Consider the following 19405-nt stretch of genomic DNA (forward strand, 5'->3'; position numbering starts at 1 on the left):
CTCAAGGCTCCACGCGAAAGTGGCGATCATCCTGCCCCAGCCCAGTTTGCTCATATGTAATGAGTGGCGTGACATCATGACGCTCCGCCACTCATTACATATGCATGATGAGGCACTACACGGAGGGGGGGAACAGCGTCTGCAGCACTGACTGTAATAAAAATCAGTGAATAAGTGAGACAGGCTGCCTAGCTCTCTATAGCAGTTCAAGACCAGAGCGCCCTCTATGTGCGGTGCCTTACTCAGCCGCATAGTTTGCCTATCTATAGGGCCGGCACTGCTCTGAATGCAGCTGGAAGGCTAATCTTCCTCGCTAGACATTCATCATCTGCAGATCCACTCTCAGTCCCTCCATTGGTTACTTGTATTCTACCGTATTCAATATAAAATACTTTTACTCACACACAAAGCCATTGACCAAACTACACCAATGTACAGTACAGCACTTCGCTTATCTCGAAATATCTCCCAACCCGACCTCTTCGTTCTTCACAAGATCTGCGTCTCTCATCCACACTCATTGCTTGCTCCCACTCACGATTGCAGGACTTTCTTCGGGCTGCACCCACTCTGTGGAATGCCCTATCACGCACAATAAGACTCTCCTCTAGTCTTCAAACCTTCAAGCGTTCCTTGAAAACTCTCCTCTTCAGGCAAGCGTATCAAATTCCAGAACCACCCACATAACTTTCATAAACTTTCCTATCAAATTGCATCCACTCTGCACAGTCCACACATATCCTCACATGTCTTCTCATTCTTCACTTTCCCTTCCTCCCGACCTCGGTTCATCATTGCTGTATGACCATATCATACAGCCCTCCAAGAATCTTTACAATCTGGTGGACAACTATGCAATAGATAGCACCTATCCTTGTGTATCCATGCCTATTTCCCTATAGTTTGTAAGCTTGCGAGCAGGGCCTTCCTACCTCTATGACTGTTTGTTATTACCCAGTTTTGTTATATCATTGTTATTTCCAATTGTAAAGCGCAACGGAACTTGCTGCGCTATATAAGAAACTGTTAATAAATATAATAATAAATAATTGTGATAACTAACAATTCAGTTTTCATTTTTTTACATGAATAGACCCCCCTTTTTTGAACAATAAAATGTGCAACACCCAGTGGTGAGATTATTGCCATTTTTCCTTAAAATATTTGTAGACTGCATTTATTACATAAAAATGCAATCCAGTATTTCCACTCCTGACATTACACCTGCATTGCAGTCAGCAGTTATGCCTCTTTCTGTACAGAAAAATATATACATACTGTACCTAACAGATATTGACATCAATGTGCATGCATGCAGATGAAATATAATGGTAAATTGTGCTAAATGTATTTAATGAGCACATACCTGGATAGATCTGACATTTGATGCTGGCTGTTTAGACATTTTACAAGCTGGAATCGCCTTCCTGCAAACAAAGTTAAAACAATCAGATTATAAATATCTGTTTAATGCTCACTCAATCATTTCCTGGGCAGCAGTACAACTCCGTCTCACTTTCCCAGTTGCCTGGATACTTCCACCAATTATATTGTGAAGCGAGAACACCTGAGCTCTGGTGCTCAATAATTAACACTGAGAAATTATACCACTTACGTTTACACAATCATGGACCAAATAAATTGTGCTTAGTTTTTGTATCTTTAGACCGTACACCTCCAGATTTCCAGTAGTCTGAATAAAGTTAGACCTTGTTAGCACTTCACTGTATTTGCTTGTATCTTAGTCTAGCAATGTGCTGAGAATCATTTCATTGTTTTACATCTATTTAGGTATACAATATTTGTAAATCCATGTGTACAGGTGTTGTTAACTTTTTGTCTCTGAGGGGAGTCCCAAATGGGAAATGCAGGGGGTGTAGCTATAAGACACACATTATTGTGGTCCCACCCCCTGCTGCAACCTGCAGTATTGCCACAATGAAGCATTTTGCTGCAAATCGTGTCATCAAGCACCATCCCACAGTTACTGTATAATGGGCCGGGTAAGGAGCTGTTCTTCTCATATCCAGTCATAACTTCCTGTAACTTTGTACAGTGTAAAGCTATTGCAGACTGTAGGGGGGATTGCAGTTATGTGACCGGCGGTCAGGAGACCACCGGTCACAATGCCGCCCCTAAATCCCACCCGCTCACAATCCCAACAGTCAGCATGCCAACCAACAAGGACTATTCCCACTCATGGGTGTCCACTACACCCATAGAGTGGGAATAGAACCTGTGGCGAGCACAAGCTGCAAGCGACTTGTTGCGCTTGCCCCCCCACCGGCATCCCGCATACCCAAGCCGTGGGGGGTATCAGTGAAAAGTCTCGATAGGTGTGACAGGACGGTACCGTACGGAAGCACTCGCCGCTTGCCGCGTCCCGTTGACTGCGCACAGAATGGAAGGTCAAGCCGCACGAGGCCTGACCACATAGGGGATTCCCGCTTACCGTCAGTAACCGCCTGTTACTGACTCCACCCACTCTGCTGTGGGCGGGTTCTTGCTGCCAACACCAAACTCCTAACCTGCCGTGGCGTTTGGAACCACGGTTCTGCTCTGTATGTGCCGACGCACTGCCTTACCACCCCTGTGTGGTGCTGACGAATCCCCACTAGCCACTTGCTAGGCCTCTACCGGTAGCTGGCGGAAGGCGGAGCTTGGAGACGCTAGGTGCTTCCCTGGACAGCCGGAGGACGGGGCTAGGTTTGGCCTAACCCTGTTGGTCACAAGATGAAGCAGTCTTCTTGAGGCAAAGATGTTTATTTGCTCAATAGTTCTAAAGAGAACCCTTCCCTATTGCTAGGGGCAACAGCATACAATCAGATGTTTCAGCAGAATAAAGATGGTACAACTACAACTCTGGAGGCACGCAGGTCTCCTTTTTATGTCAGTTTTCCACACAGTATCACAGGGGGGTAAGCCCTCCCTGTCTTCTCCAACCAATCAGGTTATTTTACAAAATACCAATAAATTACATTTTACAAGGATATAAGTGCAATAAAACAATATCCTCCTTCCTGTCACCCAGACAACGTTTGGTATCAGATTAACATTCACTATTGATAAATTTATCACATATCTTCAAAATACAAATGTGTCTGGTCAGTCCCATCTGCAGGCAATCCCAGTGTTTAAGATTACAACAGGAATAGCTACAATACAAACAAACGGTCTTCCTTCCTTTATCTGCCATTCACGGATCGTATATCAATTACATCCCCTACATGAAACAGATTCCAAGCCCATAGACCCAGTGATTAGCATCTCTCTCTAAGGAACTTACACATCAAAAGGTATTGTCCTTCACACCTCACTGCTAGGACAGGACCATTAGCATGCCACTTCCTATTTCCAGAGGATAAGAGTTGCTTATTCAGACAGCTATAGTAACTGCATTTTTCCTTTAAATATACACCAAGCCTGTCTTGAATATAAAATAGATACAGTTAAACATGCCTTCCTGCAATGGTGCACAGAGCACTACATATGACATGTTAAAAGTAAAACACATCATTAAACAAACTTTTAAACAGTCCGTAACATGGCGCCGGGCACGAGGGTTAACCCCTTCAGTGCCGCAGACGCCATTACACGTGTGGCTGGCTAGTCTCTCCGGCCACAATAGGGTTTATCATAAATTTCTCTTCTCCATCTCTGAGCAGGGGATAAGTAGCGCAAACTCCCTATTTTAAGGTAAAAATATGGGGATTTGTTTCTGAACCCCTTGGACACCTCCCTGAATGACTAATTAGGCACTGAAATGTTTTTGATTATTTTTAATTGGTCAATAATGATATGTCATTTTTGGGGTCAAAAAATGCAAAGTGATGGAAATTGGGGTACAAGGTATGGGACAGGTATATTGGGGTGCTTTATGAGTGGGACAAATGTTTTTAGGCTTGCAGGTGGGAGTAATCTGTCTGTTTCCACTTTCTTTGTAAAAGTCCCCTAAAATGACCCAAATATAGACTTATACCCATTTTAATGTACCCCAAATTTAATAAGAGCATTTATTTTGCTGAAAAAAAAGATTCTATCATTTTTTCACATTTAAATAAAATGTATATAACAGCCATTTAACAGTAATTTAATTACACTATCCCTTGCCACCCCTCCCCTTCCCTCTCACTAACTCTGACATCTATCTCCCATGTACCTGGTTAGGAAGTCATGGCCCTCATCCATTCCTCACCCCCCACCACCTCCCCACTTGACCCTATCCCCTCCCACCTCCTCCGCTACCTCTCTCCTTCTGCCTGTTCCCATCTTTCCCACCTTCTCAATCTCTCCATCTCATCAGGCACTGTCCCCTCTGCCTTCAAGCAAGCTTTTGTCTCCCCTATTCTTAAAAAAACCTACCCTTGACCCAAACACCCTCTCCAACTATCGACCATCTCTCTCCTCCCTTTTGCCTCCAAACTCCTTGAGCGTATTGTCTATAACCGCCTCACTGCCTTTCTCTCCTCCCACTCACTGCTTGACCCATTCCAGTCTGGTTTCCGCTCTCTCCACTCCACTGAAACTGCCCTCACAAAAGTCTGCAATGACCTCCATTTAGTCAAATCTAAGGGACACTACTCTCTGCTTATTCTTCTTGACCTCTCTGCTGCTTTTGACACTGTGGACCACCCTCTCCTTCTGCAAATCCTTCACTCTCTTGGTCTGCGTGATACTGCCCTCTCCTGGCTGTCTGCCTACCTCTCTGATCATTCCCTCTCTACCTCCTCTCATGATGCTACCATATCCCCCACACACACACACACACACACACTTCCACTAACTGTTGGTGTCCCCCAAGGTTCTGTTCTTGGTCCACTCCTTTTCTCTCTCTATATGTCCTCTTTAGGTGAAGTCATTAGTTCTTTTAACTTTCAATATCACCTCTATGCTGATGACACTCAAATCTACCTTTCCTCCCCTGATCTCTCCCTGGCTGTCCTCACTCGTACCTCCAACTGTCTCTCTGCTATCTCTTCCTGGATGTCCCAGCGCTTTCTTAAACTCAACATGTCCAAGACTGAGTTGATCATCTTCCCACCCTCACGCACAACCTCACCTCCCACAACCTCATTATCCATTAATGGCATGACTATCTTCTCTAACGCCCAAGTATGTTGTCTTGGCATAATCCTTGACCCCTCCCTCTCCTTCAAACCACAGTTTCAGCACCTCTCACAAACCTGTAATTTTCATCTCAAAAACATTTTCAGGATCAGACCCTTTCTTACCAAGGATCAGTAGTCGCAGGCCGTGGCAAAAGCCACTACTCCTGATCCCCCCTCTCCCCGGCTGCAGCAGGCGCCGTGGGTTGATGCTAGAGGTCATAATTGACCCCTAGTGTCAGTGCGGCGCTGCTATCGGAGAGATGTCATGAAGTCTCTCCCATAGAGAGGAGTCGGTGGCCGGAGACAGCAGCAGCAGCGGTCCGGAAGCAGGAGCGAGGCTGTTAAGTATTGTTTTTTGTTTGTTTTTCTTGTTCGCAAGCGACGCTACTACAGGGGGCACATACTGGGGGCATTACTACAGAGGGCACTGCCACGAGGGGAACAGCTACTGGGGGCAAATAAACTGGGGCATAGCTACAGGGGACACAGCTACTGGGGGCAAATCTACTGGGAGCACAGCTGCTGGGGGCACAGCTTCTGGGGGTACAGCTACTGGGGCACATCTACTGGTGGCACAACTACTAGGGGCACAGCTACAGGGGAGCACAAGTACAGGGGGATAACTGCGGCCATGCCCATTCCCTGTGAAGAAGCCACGCCCTGTTTTTGATCACGCGCCTTTGACGCGCACCAACTCTATTTCACCGTGATGGGGGTGGGGGGGCGCCACAAGGTCTAGATCCGGCCTTGCCCAGGATGCCACCAAGATCATTGTCCACTCACTGATTATTTCCAGACTGGATTACTGTAATCTCCTCCTAACTGGCCTTCCTGACAATTACCTCTCTCCACTCCAATCTATCCTCAATGCTGCAGCCCGGCTCATCTTCCTCACCAAACGCACTACATCCACCTCACCTTCTCCTACAAGCCCTTCACTGGCTTCCCTTCCTTTTCAGAATCCAATTCAAACTTCTCACACTCACTTACAAAGCACTCACCCACTCCTCTCCCACTTACATCTCTGACCTTATCTCCCTTTACTCTCCTACCCATTCTCTTCGCTCTGCTAATGCACGCTGACTCTCCTGTCTTCTGATTACTTCCTCCCACTTCTATCTCCAAGATTTTCACATGCTGCTCCCTTACTCTGGAATTCCTTACCTCTCCCCCTCAGACTCTCCACCTCTCTACAGAACTTCAAACGGGCTCTTAACACCCACTTCTTTACCAAACCCAGCCAAATCTCATCCCTGTCTGTCTGCCCCTCCCCTTTAGAATGTAAGCTCTCACGAGTAGGGCACTCTTCCCTCATGTGCTTATCCTTTTCTTACTTTAATAATCCTCAACTGCCCAAATGCTGCAGTTTTCGGCCACCTTGATACTTATCTCAGTGTCGTCTACTGATGTAGTTCTACTTATTTACCCTGGTCCTATATTGTCTTCAACTGTAAGTCACTGTTTTCCTGTTTTGATTATGTGCATATGTACTCTGTAATTGGGCGCCGCGGAACCATTGTGGTGCCATATAATTAAAGGATAATGATAATAATAATAATAATAATAATGTTTCCTATATAAGTTTGGCTTTTGGGGGGGGGGGGGGGGGGAAGGTAGATATACCCATTTTCTCCTGTACTTATCACTTGTTTTGCTGACTAGAATTATCGTGCAAATCCTGTTTTTTCCATTTTTAAGTAGGGTAAGTGCAAAAAATGGTAGCACGGAGTCGGCGATAAGCTGTTTTTTTCGGGAGATAGGTGCGATAACTTTTATCCGTGATCACGTATGTCATTATCATAGCTAATTGGATACCCCCTGTAAATTTGTAACTACTGTATACATAAACAAGAAACAATAGGCAAAATAGCAAGATGCTAAACAAACACAAACACACTATTCAGAAACTTCAAAAATGAAAAATGGATTCTCAATTAATTATTATCTTCCAAGAGCTATTAGTAGATTCATCTGAGAACTATTATTAGTAGATTTATCTGAGATATATTAATAGTAGATTGAATTACAGCATTTTTTTTTTTTTAATTAGTGCTCACAGATTATTTTCATAGCTCGTTTTCCAGGGTATTACTAAAGTATAATATCAGCAAGAATACAATAACTACCAATGAGAATTGACAGTGAACGCAAATCATTCTGATGCTACAGTATACTTAATATTATATTATATACTGCACCATAAATCGGTAAACACGAGACTAAAAGGGCCCCATACACTACAGCGACATGTCAGACCTTCAAATCACATAAGATTTCCCTTGAACCACCTGGCAGCTTCCCGCGCAGCAGGATCGCATACGATACCTCGTATGCGGTCCTTTTGTATACAATGTATCATATGCGATCCCAGCCATGCCTGTGGGATTCGAGATATCTTCAGTGCAGCACTTCCAATCTAGGGGTTCTGATCCGATGCTCATGGGACCGCGCATCGGACCGGATCGGAAGTGAAGCACATTCAATTTTACTGTTTTCATCCGATTTATCGGCCCGAAACGTCGGAATCGGATAAAATCGGACATTATCGTACTAGTGTATGGGACCCTTTAGCCTCATCCTGACAGACCTAGATTCCAAAAAGAATAGAAAAATGCAATCTGTTCAGTGACCCTGAGACCTATACTACTTCTGTATCACTCCATCAATTTATTAAAATTTTACTCCAATTTAACATTTTGCACTCACAGAAGTATTAAATGCTCACAGCAGGTTATCCAATCTAACCTGTCCCAAACCCCTCTAAAGCACAAGTAAACTGGGTATAAATAACCTCTCCTTGTCATCATTACCGCAATGTGTAGTGTTTTAAGAAGGAACCCCACTACAGTAACACTGCTACTCCATCGCAACAAGGGACTTTTGTTCAGCTACAGAGAGAGGCAGGGATGCAAGCAAGGGTAGCCTGTAATGAGACTCCAAAGGCAGCTGTGTCAGTCAACATGTTATGAGGGGAAGCAAATTGAAGGCAAAAAATGGAAAGTTTCTTTATGCAAAATCTGTATTAATTTAACTCCTTTAATAACTGGTAGAACATAGACCAGTGGTTCCCAAACTTTTTTTAATCACGGCACCCTAGAGCAGTGATTTTCAACCTTTTTTTACTCGCGGCACACCGAACAATATTTTAAAATTGCCAAGGCACACCACCAGTTCACCCACAGGAAAAAAAAAAACACACATTGGTCTTCTCAGTAAAAAAAAAAAAAAAATCCACACATACATTGGCCTACACAGAAAATACAATCACATTGCTCCCCACATAAATCCTATTGCTCCCCACAGGAGAAATAACATAACAAATATTAGCCCCTACCGGTCAGCTGTCCTCCTCCATGTCCCTCAGTGGCGGGGGTTGTTCATAGTGGAGTGCTGCGAATACTGAGCAGCGGGCGGTCGGGCAGGTGTGGGTTGGCAAGAAAGCTGTGGATGCAGGCGGCAGGGGTTAAAGTGAGCCGGAACGGGGCGGAACTGCGTTCCGTCAGTTCCACCAGGAGACGGAACGCAGTTCCGCCTCCCCCGGCTCACCTAACCCGATGTCCCGGGCGGCGCTGCAGGGAGATGCCGGGCGCCCGCTGAGATCGCGTTACCAGCGGGCGCCCGTCTCCATCTCCGCATCGGCAGCCGGAGCTCAGTACTGAGCTCCGGCTTCCGGCTCTGTCAGTGCGCGCTATGGGAGAGACGTCATGACGTCTCTCCCATAGTGCCGAGGAGCGGGCGGCGAGAGAGGACTGCGGCGGGAGCGGGGCTTGGTAAGTATGGTGCTCCCCCCCCCCTCCTATATGTGTACCGCTAGCGGCGTTTCTACTGGGGGCTAGTTACTGGGGGGCTTTTACTACTGGGGGGCTTTACTACTGGGGCAAACTACAGAGGGGCAAACTACTGGGGGGCTTTACTACTGGGGCAAACTACAGAGGGGCAAACTACTGGGGGGCTTTAGTACTGGGGGCAAACTACTCGGGGGCTTTACTGCTGGGGCAAACTACAAGGGGCAAACTACTGGGGGCATTACTACAAGGGGGCAAGCTACAAAGGGGCAAACTACTGGCAGCATTACTACTGGGGGTTAAACTACAAGGGGGCATAATTACAGGAGCTAAACTACTGGGGGTATAACTACAAGGGGGCAAACTACTGGGGACATTACTAACTTTGGCAAACTACATGGGGGCTAAACTACAGGGGCTAAACAACTGGGGGCACAACTGCAGGGGGCATTACCACTGGGGGATAAACTACATGGTGCAAACTACATGAGGGCAAAACTACTGGGGGCATTACCACTCAGAGGCTAAACTAAAGGGGGGGGAGTAAATTGCTGGGGTCATTACTGCAGGGGCATTACCAGTATGGGCATGACTACTGGGGCTAAACTACAGGGGCTAAACGACTAGGGGCAATACTGCACAGGGGCATTACCATTAAGGGCATTACTGATTGGGTGCACAGCTAATGAGGGCATTGTAAAGGGGGCATTGCATAAGGGGCACTACTACTGTGGGCATTGTATAAGGGGTGCTACTGCTGGGGGCATTACTGTATGGGCCGACAAAGAAGCTGCGTTCCCGGTCTGCCCTCCGTCGCTCCACCCCTACCATCGCCGCCGCACTGGAAGCCGAGGTTCCAGACTCCCAGCTGCAGCGGATCTGGGACCAGGCTGGCTTTATTATCTCTGCCGCTGCATCGAGCTCCTGTGACCGCGGCGCTACTAGTTCAAATCTGTCGCTGATTGGCTGCCGGTCCGCAGCAGTTTTGAAATATTAGCGCCGTGGTCACAGGAGCTCGATGCGGCGGCAGGGATAATAAAGCCAGCCTGGTTCCAGATCCACTGCAGCCACCCTCAGCCTCTTCTGCCGCCCCGCCCTCGGACCTCTGCGCACCCACAGCCTCCTCCTCCGCACTATCTCCGAGGCCCACAGCCTCCTCCACGTCACGCCTACCACAGCCTACTCATCCACAGCACCGCAGACCACCGCCGCTGCTAAACAGGTAATCTAACCTGCTGCCTTTCTCTCTCCCTAGTCCCTACTGTATTCCCTTGCTGTCACTTTCCATGTCCCTGCTGTCACTTTCCATGTCCCTGCTGTCACTCTCCCACTCTATAATGTGAATTTCGGCTCATACCGTGTGCCATAATGTGAATTTCGGCTCATACCGTGTGCTATAATGTGAATTTTGGCTCATACTGTGTGGTGTAATGTGAATTTCGGCTCATACTGTGTGGTGTAATGTGAATTTCGGCTCATACCGTGTGGTGTAATGTGAATTTGGCTCATACTGTGTGCTATAATGTGAATTTCGGCTCATACTGTGTGGTGTAATGTGAATTTCGGCTCATACCGTGTGCTATAATGTGAATTTCGGCTCATACTGTGTGGTGTAATGTGAATTTCGGATCATACCGTGTGGTGTAATGTGAATTTGGCTCATACTGTGTGGTGTAATGTGAATTTGGCTCATACTGTGTGGTGTAATATGAATGTGGCTCATACTGTGTGGTATAAATGTGAATTTCGGCTCATACTGTGAGGTATAATGTGAAAGGGGTCCTACTATTGTGGTGCATAATGTGTATAAGGGGTATATGGTGTGGTAAACTACACTGAAGGGCACGCCCCCTTTTGCGTGGCCACGCCCCCTTGTCAGGAGTGCGCGCGCCTTCGGCGCGCACATAATTGCACCCTTCACTTTTCCATACCCCCACTTCAAAATTTCCACTTGGGTACTACTACTGTGGGCATTATTACTATTGTGTGACCACGCCCCTTTCTTTTTGAGGCCACACCCCTTTTTGCTGCGCGCGCCGTAGGCAATACCTTTATTACGTGGGCACCATGGGGAGGGGGGTGAGTTCCACCACCTCTCTAGGACCACTTTAAGCACTGGCAGGCGGGAACTGGAAGATGTGTATGCAGGCTGTTGGGCTGGCTGAGTGATGAGACGCGGTGGCCGTGACCTATGATATCACACCGCCGTGTCACCAAGGCATAGGTCATGGACGGAGCATGACTGATCCTCTAAGAAGAGCCCGGGCCAATAGTTCATTCTGAAGGTGCAGGAAGCTGCTCTGGCTCCGCGGCACACCTTGCAACTGGTAGTATGCCGCTGCTCACTGGTTGAAAAAGACTGCCCTAGAGTATCAGAATTTTTGTCACCTCTAGGCCAGAAGTTTCTTATTGAGAAATTTAGAATACAATGTGAAATTAAGTAAATTGTGTTTATGTTATCTTTAGGTTTAATTATGTGGTGAGGAACAAGTTTTGCTTCTGTTTGTCCACATATTTTATGACTGGCAGCACTGGTTTTGCCTATCACATTGACCATAAATAATTTGAATTGCTCATGGACCACCAACCCAAAGCGCCCCTGCAAGTGTCCTGAGGCACCCTAGGGTGCCATGGCACACAGTTTGAGAACCACTGTCATAAACAATAAATACATTGTATGCTACATCAGACGGTTTTGGCATCTACTGTAATTTATCTGAATTTAAATAAAAGTACATAAATTAATCAGTGAATTTTGGTTTCCATCACTCATCATCTACAACAAATTACTTGTAACTGAGAAACAAAATGACGTCAGCTCTCGGCCAGTAGAGGCGGAGGTGGTGGAATCTATTCATAATATACATTTATCTCATTCCACCAAATGTTATGAAAACCCACATTTGTATGGCATTTCCGTCCTACTGGTATATTTGTGCCTTGTTACTCATGTCATATATGCCCCTGTAACGCAGCTGCTGTGTCATCACTTACTTGAGAACAATATGTGAATTACAGGGCTGCTTTAGTTCAGCTCTACAGTTGTTGCTATTAATTTATATAATACAGACATTAGGCAGGATGTAATGAACTCCAAGACTGGCGGCTGAGCGGGATCCCGGCCTAACTCAGACTTTTTTTAAAGGGGCAATCATGTCTTGTAAATGATTGCCCCTTTAAAACAAAACATCAGCGTTCGTCCGGGATCCCGCACAGCCGCCGGACTCGGAGTTCATTACATCCCGCCCAATAGGGGTCATTCCGACCTGATCAGGGGCGTAGCCAGAACTTTGTGGACCCCATATCAACATGTTGAAGGGGCCCCTGTCCCAATGGTAGACACCTGTTCACAGCAGTTGTTAATGTTATGCCCCATAGTAGTTCCATAGTTTTATGAAGCACATTAGTGCTCTAGTTCACGTTATGTCACATTGTATGTCTGCCAGTACACATAATGCAACACAGTGCCCCCAATTCACATTATGACATACAGTGCCCACAGTTCATAGTATGCCTATATTATGTAACATAATGGCCTCCAGTTTATTTATACCACATAACAATGAGCAGGTCCAGAGGCTTAGCTAGGTGTATTGTAGGCAAAAGTTTGTAAGGACCCCCATGTATCACCCAAATGTATATACTGTAACTTGGCAGGGAAGATGGGCCCCTCTCAGCTCTGGGCCCCATAGCAGCTGCACTGCCTACACCTATGGAAGCTACGCCATTGGACCTGATCGTAGCTGTGCTATATTTAGCACAGCTACGATCACTTACACTGACATGCAGGGGGACGCCCAGCACAGGGCTAGTCCACCCCGCATGTCAGGCTGCCCCCCCGCACAAGTACAAAAACATCACACAGCGGCGATGCTTTTGTACTTGAAGAGTAACTCCCGACCAGCGCAGCTCCTGCACCAGACAAAATTTTGCCTAGGGCATCAAATTGGCTAGGGCCGGATCTGGATGGATACATGTAATTGTAAATAGGTTAGCATTGCTCATACAGGCTGCGGACCCCTGTGGTGATCCCCCACTGCTCCCAGCCCCCCAGGTCAGCTGTTCGAATCTCCTGATGTGCACTGATGTCGCTCTAGGCTATGCACGATTATGCTGCATCCTCCCCTTCTCTCCTCTCCGCCCACGCAGGGTGGGCGGGGAGGAGAGAAGGGGAGGATGCAGCAGCATCGTGCACAGCCGAGCAAGGCCGCATTACAATCCCACTCCTGCTAAGCCGCTCCTCACAGAGCGGAGATGCCAGAGACACAGGGTCTCTAGCATCTCTGCTCTGTGAGGAGCGGCTTAGCAGGAGTGGGATTGTAATGCGGCCGCAAAGCCGGCGCACAGACAGACTGAGGAATAAAACAGCCTCAGGCAGGCTGTCAGCTTGTGGGGACTCTGAGCCTGGTCTGGATTGCGGTGGATGGCTGTGTATATTGGTAAGTGTGCGATCGCTGGTCTCCAGGAGTTTGGGGCTTTGGAACTAGGCTTCTGAAAGGAGTTGATAAATGATTTCTTGACTGGATAGAAGAATAGTAATAGTATTATGGGGTATATGCAATTGCCGGCAAATCGCAGCAATTTTTCGCCCATCTTTTAATTCGACACAATTCGACCGTCGAATTCCGGCAGGTGGGTACCGGAATTCTACATATTCAATAAAAAACGGATTCGACAGTCCCGCTGTCGAAAAACGGCCGATTTGACGGATTTTGATTAGAATTGTAAAAACGTAAAAAAAACGGTAAAAAACCCGAAAAAAAATTGCGTGGGGTCCCCCTCTCCTAAGCATAACCAGCCTCGGGCTCTTGAGCCGGTCCTGGTTGCCAAAATACGGGGGAAAAAATGACAGGGGATCCCCCGTATTTTAACAACCAGCACCGGGCTCTGCGCCTAGTCCTGGTGCAAAAAATACGGGGGACAAAAAGAGTAGGGGTCCCCCGTATTTTTTGGACCAGCACCGGGCTCCACTAGCTGGACAGATAATGCCACAGCCGGGGTTCACTTTTATACAGCGCCCTGCGGCCGTGGCATTAAATACCCAACTAGTCACCCCTGGCCGGGGTACCCTGGAGGAGTGGGGACCCTTCAATCAAGGGGTCCCCCCAGCCACCCAAGGGCCAGGGGTGAAGCCCGAGGCTGTCCCCTCCATCCAAGGGCTGCGGATGGGGGGCTGATAGCCTTGAGTAAAATGAAAGAATATTGTTTTTTCCAGAAGAACTACAAGTCCCAGCAAGCCTCCCCGCAAGCTGGTACTTGGAGAACCACAAGTACCAGCATGCGGGAGAAAAATGGCCCGCTGGTACCTGTAGTTCTACTGGGGAAAAATACCCAAATAAAAACAGGAGACACACACCGTGAAAGTAAAAGTTTATTTCATACATGCCAACACATACATACTTACCTATGTTGACCCGTCGACTGCCACGTCTTCAATGTCGCCGACGATCCGGGGTACCTGTGAATAAAATTATACTCACCTCAATCCAGTGTCCTGTGATTTGTAATCCACGTACTTGGCAAAAAAAAAAAACGAATACCCGGACCACACGTACTGAAAGGGGTCCCACGTTTACACATGGGACCCCTTTCCCCGAATGCAGAGACCCCCCGTGACTCCTGTCACAGAAAGGTCCCTTCAGCCAATCAGGAAGCGCCCCTTCGTGGCACTCACCTGATTGGCTCTGCACGTCTGAGCTCAGACGCAAATTGCACAGCTCCCTCCATTACTTTCAATGGTGGGAACTTTGCGGTCAGTGGTGAGGTCACCCGCGGTCAGCGGCTGACCGCGGGTAACCCCACCGCTGACCGCAAAGTTCCCACCATTGAAACTAATGGAGGGAGCTGTGCGATGCGCTGTCTGCCAGCTCAGACGCGCATACAGCCAATCAGGAGAGTGCCACGAAGTGGCGCTTCCTGATTGGCTGTAGGGACCTTTCTGTGACAGGAGTCACGGGGGGTCTCTGCATTCGGGGAAAGGGGTCCCATGTGTAAACATGGGACCCCTTTCAGTCCGCCTGGTCCGGGTGTTCGTTTTTTTATTTTGACAAGTACGTGGATTATAAAAAAAGATCCGGACCCTGCTTTTTGTTGAGTATAATTTTTTTTGCAGGTACCCCGGATTCTTCACTGATGAGGGGGTCGTGGCCAGTGTCAGAGTGTCAACATTGGTAAGTATGTGTGTGTCGGCAGGTGTGACATAAAGTTTTACTCTCACGGTGTGCGTGTCCTGTTTTTATTTGGGTATTTTTTTACAGTAGAACTACAGGTACCAGCGGGCCCATTATTCTCCTGCATGCTGGCACTTGTGGTTCTCCAAGTACCAGCTTGCGGGGAGGCTTGCTGGGACTTGTAGTTCTTCTGGAAAAAACAATATTCTTTCATTTTACTCAAGGCTATCAGCCCCCCATCCGCAGCCCTTGGATGGAGGGGACAGCCTCGGGCTTCACCCCTGGCCCTTGGGTGGCTGGGGGGACCCCTTGATTGAAGGGTCCCCACTCCTCCAAGGTACCCCGGCCAGGGGTGACTAGTTGGGTATTTAATGCCACGGCCGCAAGGCACTGTATAAAAGTGACCCCCGGCTGTGGCATTATCTGTCCAGCTAGTAGAGCCCGGTGCTGGTCCAAAAAATATGGGGGACCCCTACTCTTTTTGTCCCCCGTATTTTTTGCACCAGGCGCAGAGCCCGGTGCTCGTTGTTAAAATACAGGGGATCCCCTTTCATTTTTTTCCCCGTATTTTGGGAACCAGGACCGGCTCAAAGAGCCCGAGGCTGGTTATGCTTAGGAGGGGGTGACCCCACGCAATTTTTGGGGTTTTTTTTTACCATTCCATTAAAAAATATATTTTTTTTTTTTCAAAATATATAAATAATACTCGTGCCTCCAAAATAGACAAACCAAGTACCTAATCCCTTCTAATATAAATAGATATGCTATTACCAATAAAAAAAACACAAAAAACCCCATGTTTTTAAAAAAAATTATTAGATTCCGCCAGCAAAGTGTGGCAGATTGAAAATGACGAATTTACTGTCTAAAAGCACTGTTGTCAAATTTACAATCTTCAATTGAATATACTTTTGTCGAATTGCCGCATTTGTACCATTGCAGAAATGTCGAATTTTACAAATGTCGAATTTCAAAAAGTCGAATTTGGAAAGTCCGTTTTTTTGACGAAAAGTACTGAATTGCATTGTCGAATATTTTTTTTGGGCGAAAATGTCCCGTTTTTCGATATTTTCGGGAATTCGACCGCAATTGCATATACCCCTATATGTTTAATATGCAAAACATTGTAAAAACAACAATGGCATTAATCAATAAAATAAATCCCACAATACACACCCTGGATAAGCAGTGTCTTATGCAATTTTGGAAAGAATTAGTAGAGGAGCGCCCATTCCTATGATTGCCACTTATTAGAAAGGAGGTTTAGCAGTTCATGGAAATATATTCCTGTATCATTAGCACTAGTCCAGTAGCCTATGGCAATCATAGGAATGGGCACTCCTCTACTAATGCGGTTCGAATTGCTTAAGACACTGCTTATCCAGGGTATGTTATGTGGGATTTATTTTATTGATTAATGCCATTGTTGTTTTTTCAGTGTTTTGGATATTAAACATATAATTCTTTTAATATTGTTCTGTCCAGTCAAGAAATCATTTATCAGCGCCACCATCCCTTTGTCTTTATATATTGATATTGTGGGTCTGACTATCCCCTTTTTTTATGCTGGCAGCTTACAGCAAAGCATACCATTTCAAGTACCTGGGTTGTATTTATTTACCATTTTGGCATCTAAAAGTAGCTGTATAAATATGGACTGTTTCCCACAGAATGTAGTTGTGATCCCGGCATTTGTGATCCCAGCAGTCAGAATGCCAACACCGGCATCCCAGCTGTCAGAATACTGAACATAAGTTTGTCAGGGAGGGTTAGGGTTAGGCTGCGGGGGGAGGGTTAGGGTTAGGCGGTGGGGGAGGGTTAGGGTTAGGCTGTGGGGTTGTAGGGTTAGGCTGTGTTAGGTTTGCAGGTACGGATGTGTGGGTCTGAGGTCAAGGGGGGGTTGGGCTGGGGGGGAGGGGGCAGAGATATCAGTGTACCGGGCCCCACGATTTCTGTTGCCGGCCCTGAGTGTTCTTCAATAGTATTTTTTTAAATTAATGGTTCCCCCTATATAGTTTTTTTTACAGCAGTGTTAGTGCAGCACACACCAGCGTGCGATCTCCAGGAAATGGCACAGAGTCCCGGCCGCAGAGCCTTTTATAGAATCCAAGTCCTGCGAGAATCCGACACTGGGACGATGATGTACAGTCTCACACTGAGATCCGAGTCTGGCAATTGTTGTTGACAGAGTGTACTAGGCAATCTGGTGCAGTGACATCAGTCCACACACTTTGTGACTTAAACAGTATTGCAGGTTTATTTAGTGAACACAGGTGACTCAGATGTAACACTGATATCGGTAATCAGGAGCCCATATATCATACAAGATAACAGCATTAGGTATCAGTACTGATCAGGAGATGTCTGTGGTGGTGAAGCATGGAGGACTGCACGGCTCCCACTGTAGAGAAGATGATGCATGCACTGGAATACTGTTGTCACAACTGAGGGCTGGTGCTGACCAGGGGGAAGCCTCAGTTGTAGGGGCTGAGGTATATGTGTACCTGGGAGGCAGTACAGGGTTCTTGGACATGCAGGGAACCTTTAGAACAAATGCCCGAAGGCGTGACCACGACAACAAGGGAAAGTTCAAAGGTTTTATTAAACACAGTTCAGAGGAATACTGATGACTTGGTACTGGTAATAGGAAACACAGTTCAGAGAAATACTTGGGATCGATGACGGAACATCGATGGTGACTTGGAATCGATGACGGAACACCGATGGTTACTTTGGGATCGTTGGTAAGCTTTGAGTGAAGCTGGGGTTCGCAGATAGAAATGCACTATTGTACTTAGAAGCACAGGTGAAGCATGAAGTGATGCTGGGGATCGCTGGAGAAGAAGCTGGAGAATGGCTGCTGGGAAGCCGGAGTTCAGACACAGGTGAATCAGGGTAGACTGTAGAGAGTTAATCACTGGAGTGTCGGGTTACACTGCAGAGTATAATCACCAGGGAGTCAGGTTGTACTGCAGAGAAAGTCCATGGGAGAACTGCACACTGGAATCACTGAAGACAATTGAAGCACTGACATCTTTCCACCCCAGGAACAGGATATTTATACCTGCTGGGAAGCAGGGATTGGCTGGCTGATTAACCAGAGACCAGAGTGCAGCTGCTGTGTAATCAGGCTGAGAGCAGAGTGCAGCTGATAGACTGAAAGGCAACATGTGATTAGGAAACCATGGCTGCGCCCATGGTAGCTTTTGGAGGGAAAGATTGTTTGTAACTTTAACCATGAAGCTGCCAGAATCACAGTAAAGAGATTTGAGACAATGAGATGCAGCGTGCTGCACACAAACAGTGTGATGGAATCCAGGCTTGGAACACTGGGACAGTCTCAGGAGGCATTTGGAAGGTAAATACTGATAAGGAATTACCTAGATCGTGACAACTGTGGGGTAAATTTACTAAGATTCGTATTTTCCCGTTTCAGGTCAAAGTTCAATCACGAATGACATCGACAGTGTAAAATTGCAACTTTTTGAATTGATTACGTCTAATTTACTAAGCTGCCGTATTTAGCCTTTTCGGGTTTTCCGATGTCGATGTCATTCGGTTTTTTTTTCTGTTTTTTACGGCAGTGATTAGCAAAACACTGCCGACTTTTTTACAATGAATCTCGGCCGGATCTGTGTGATCCGTGCTGGGGTTCATTTTTTTTTTTAAATTAAACACTGTAAAATCCAAAAAAAAAATTGCGTGGGGTCCCCTCTCCTAAGCATAACCAGCCTCGGGCTCTTTGAGCCGATCCTGGTTGCAAAAATATGGGTAAAAAATTGACAGGGGTTCCCCCATATTTAAGCAACCAGCATCGGGCTCTGCGCTCTGGTCCTGTCTGACAGGCGGCACACGGCAGTGTTACAATGTAGCGCCTATGCGCTCCATTGTAACCAATGGTGGGAACTTTCTGCCCTGCGGTTGACCTAAAGTGACGTCACCGCTGAGCAGAAAGTTCACACCATTGGTTACAATGGAGCGCATAGGCGCTACATTGTAACACTGCCGTGTGCCGCCTGTCAGACAGTACAGGAGCACACAGCCGATCAGGAGGGTGCTACAACGTAGCGCTCCCTGATTGGCTGAAGAAACCCACTTAGACATCAGTCAGAGTGGGTTTCTGGCATTCGGGGAAAGGAGTCCCATGTGAAAACATGGGGCCCCTTTCAGTTCGTGGCTCGGCTCTCCGTTTTGTTATTTTATTCAAGTACCTGGATTACAAATGGTTGCCCCGAGGACCCTGGGACCCGGGATCTGGTGAGTAGAATTTATTCAACAGGTACCCCTTGGATTCTACTGGAGAAGAGGACAGACCCTCGTGTGAACATAAGGTAAGTATGTA

The 19405-nt window shown here is 46.8% G+C and overlaps 1 protein-coding gene across 1 annotated transcript in view; it reads right to left on the reverse strand.

The window, feature by feature from the left end:
• Positions 1-19405, reverse strand: part of SMPX (small muscle protein X-linked) — a 178504-nt gene that overhangs the window by 131241 nt on the left and 27858 nt on the right. The window contains exon 2 of the mRNA XM_063955769.1: positions 1367-1427. Coding sequence (XP_063811839.1) covers positions 1367-1405 — 39 coding nt within the window. The 5' untranslated portion in view covers positions 1406-1427. The remainder of the gene's footprint in view (positions 1-1366; positions 1428-19405) is intronic.

Source organism: Pseudophryne corroboree, chromosome 2 (assembly GCF_028390025.1).
Source record: "Pseudophryne corroboree isolate aPseCor3 chromosome 2, aPseCor3.hap2, whole genome shotgun sequence".
NCBI classification, from domain to species: domain Eukaryota; kingdom Metazoa; phylum Chordata; class Amphibia; order Anura; family Myobatrachidae; genus Pseudophryne; species Pseudophryne corroboree.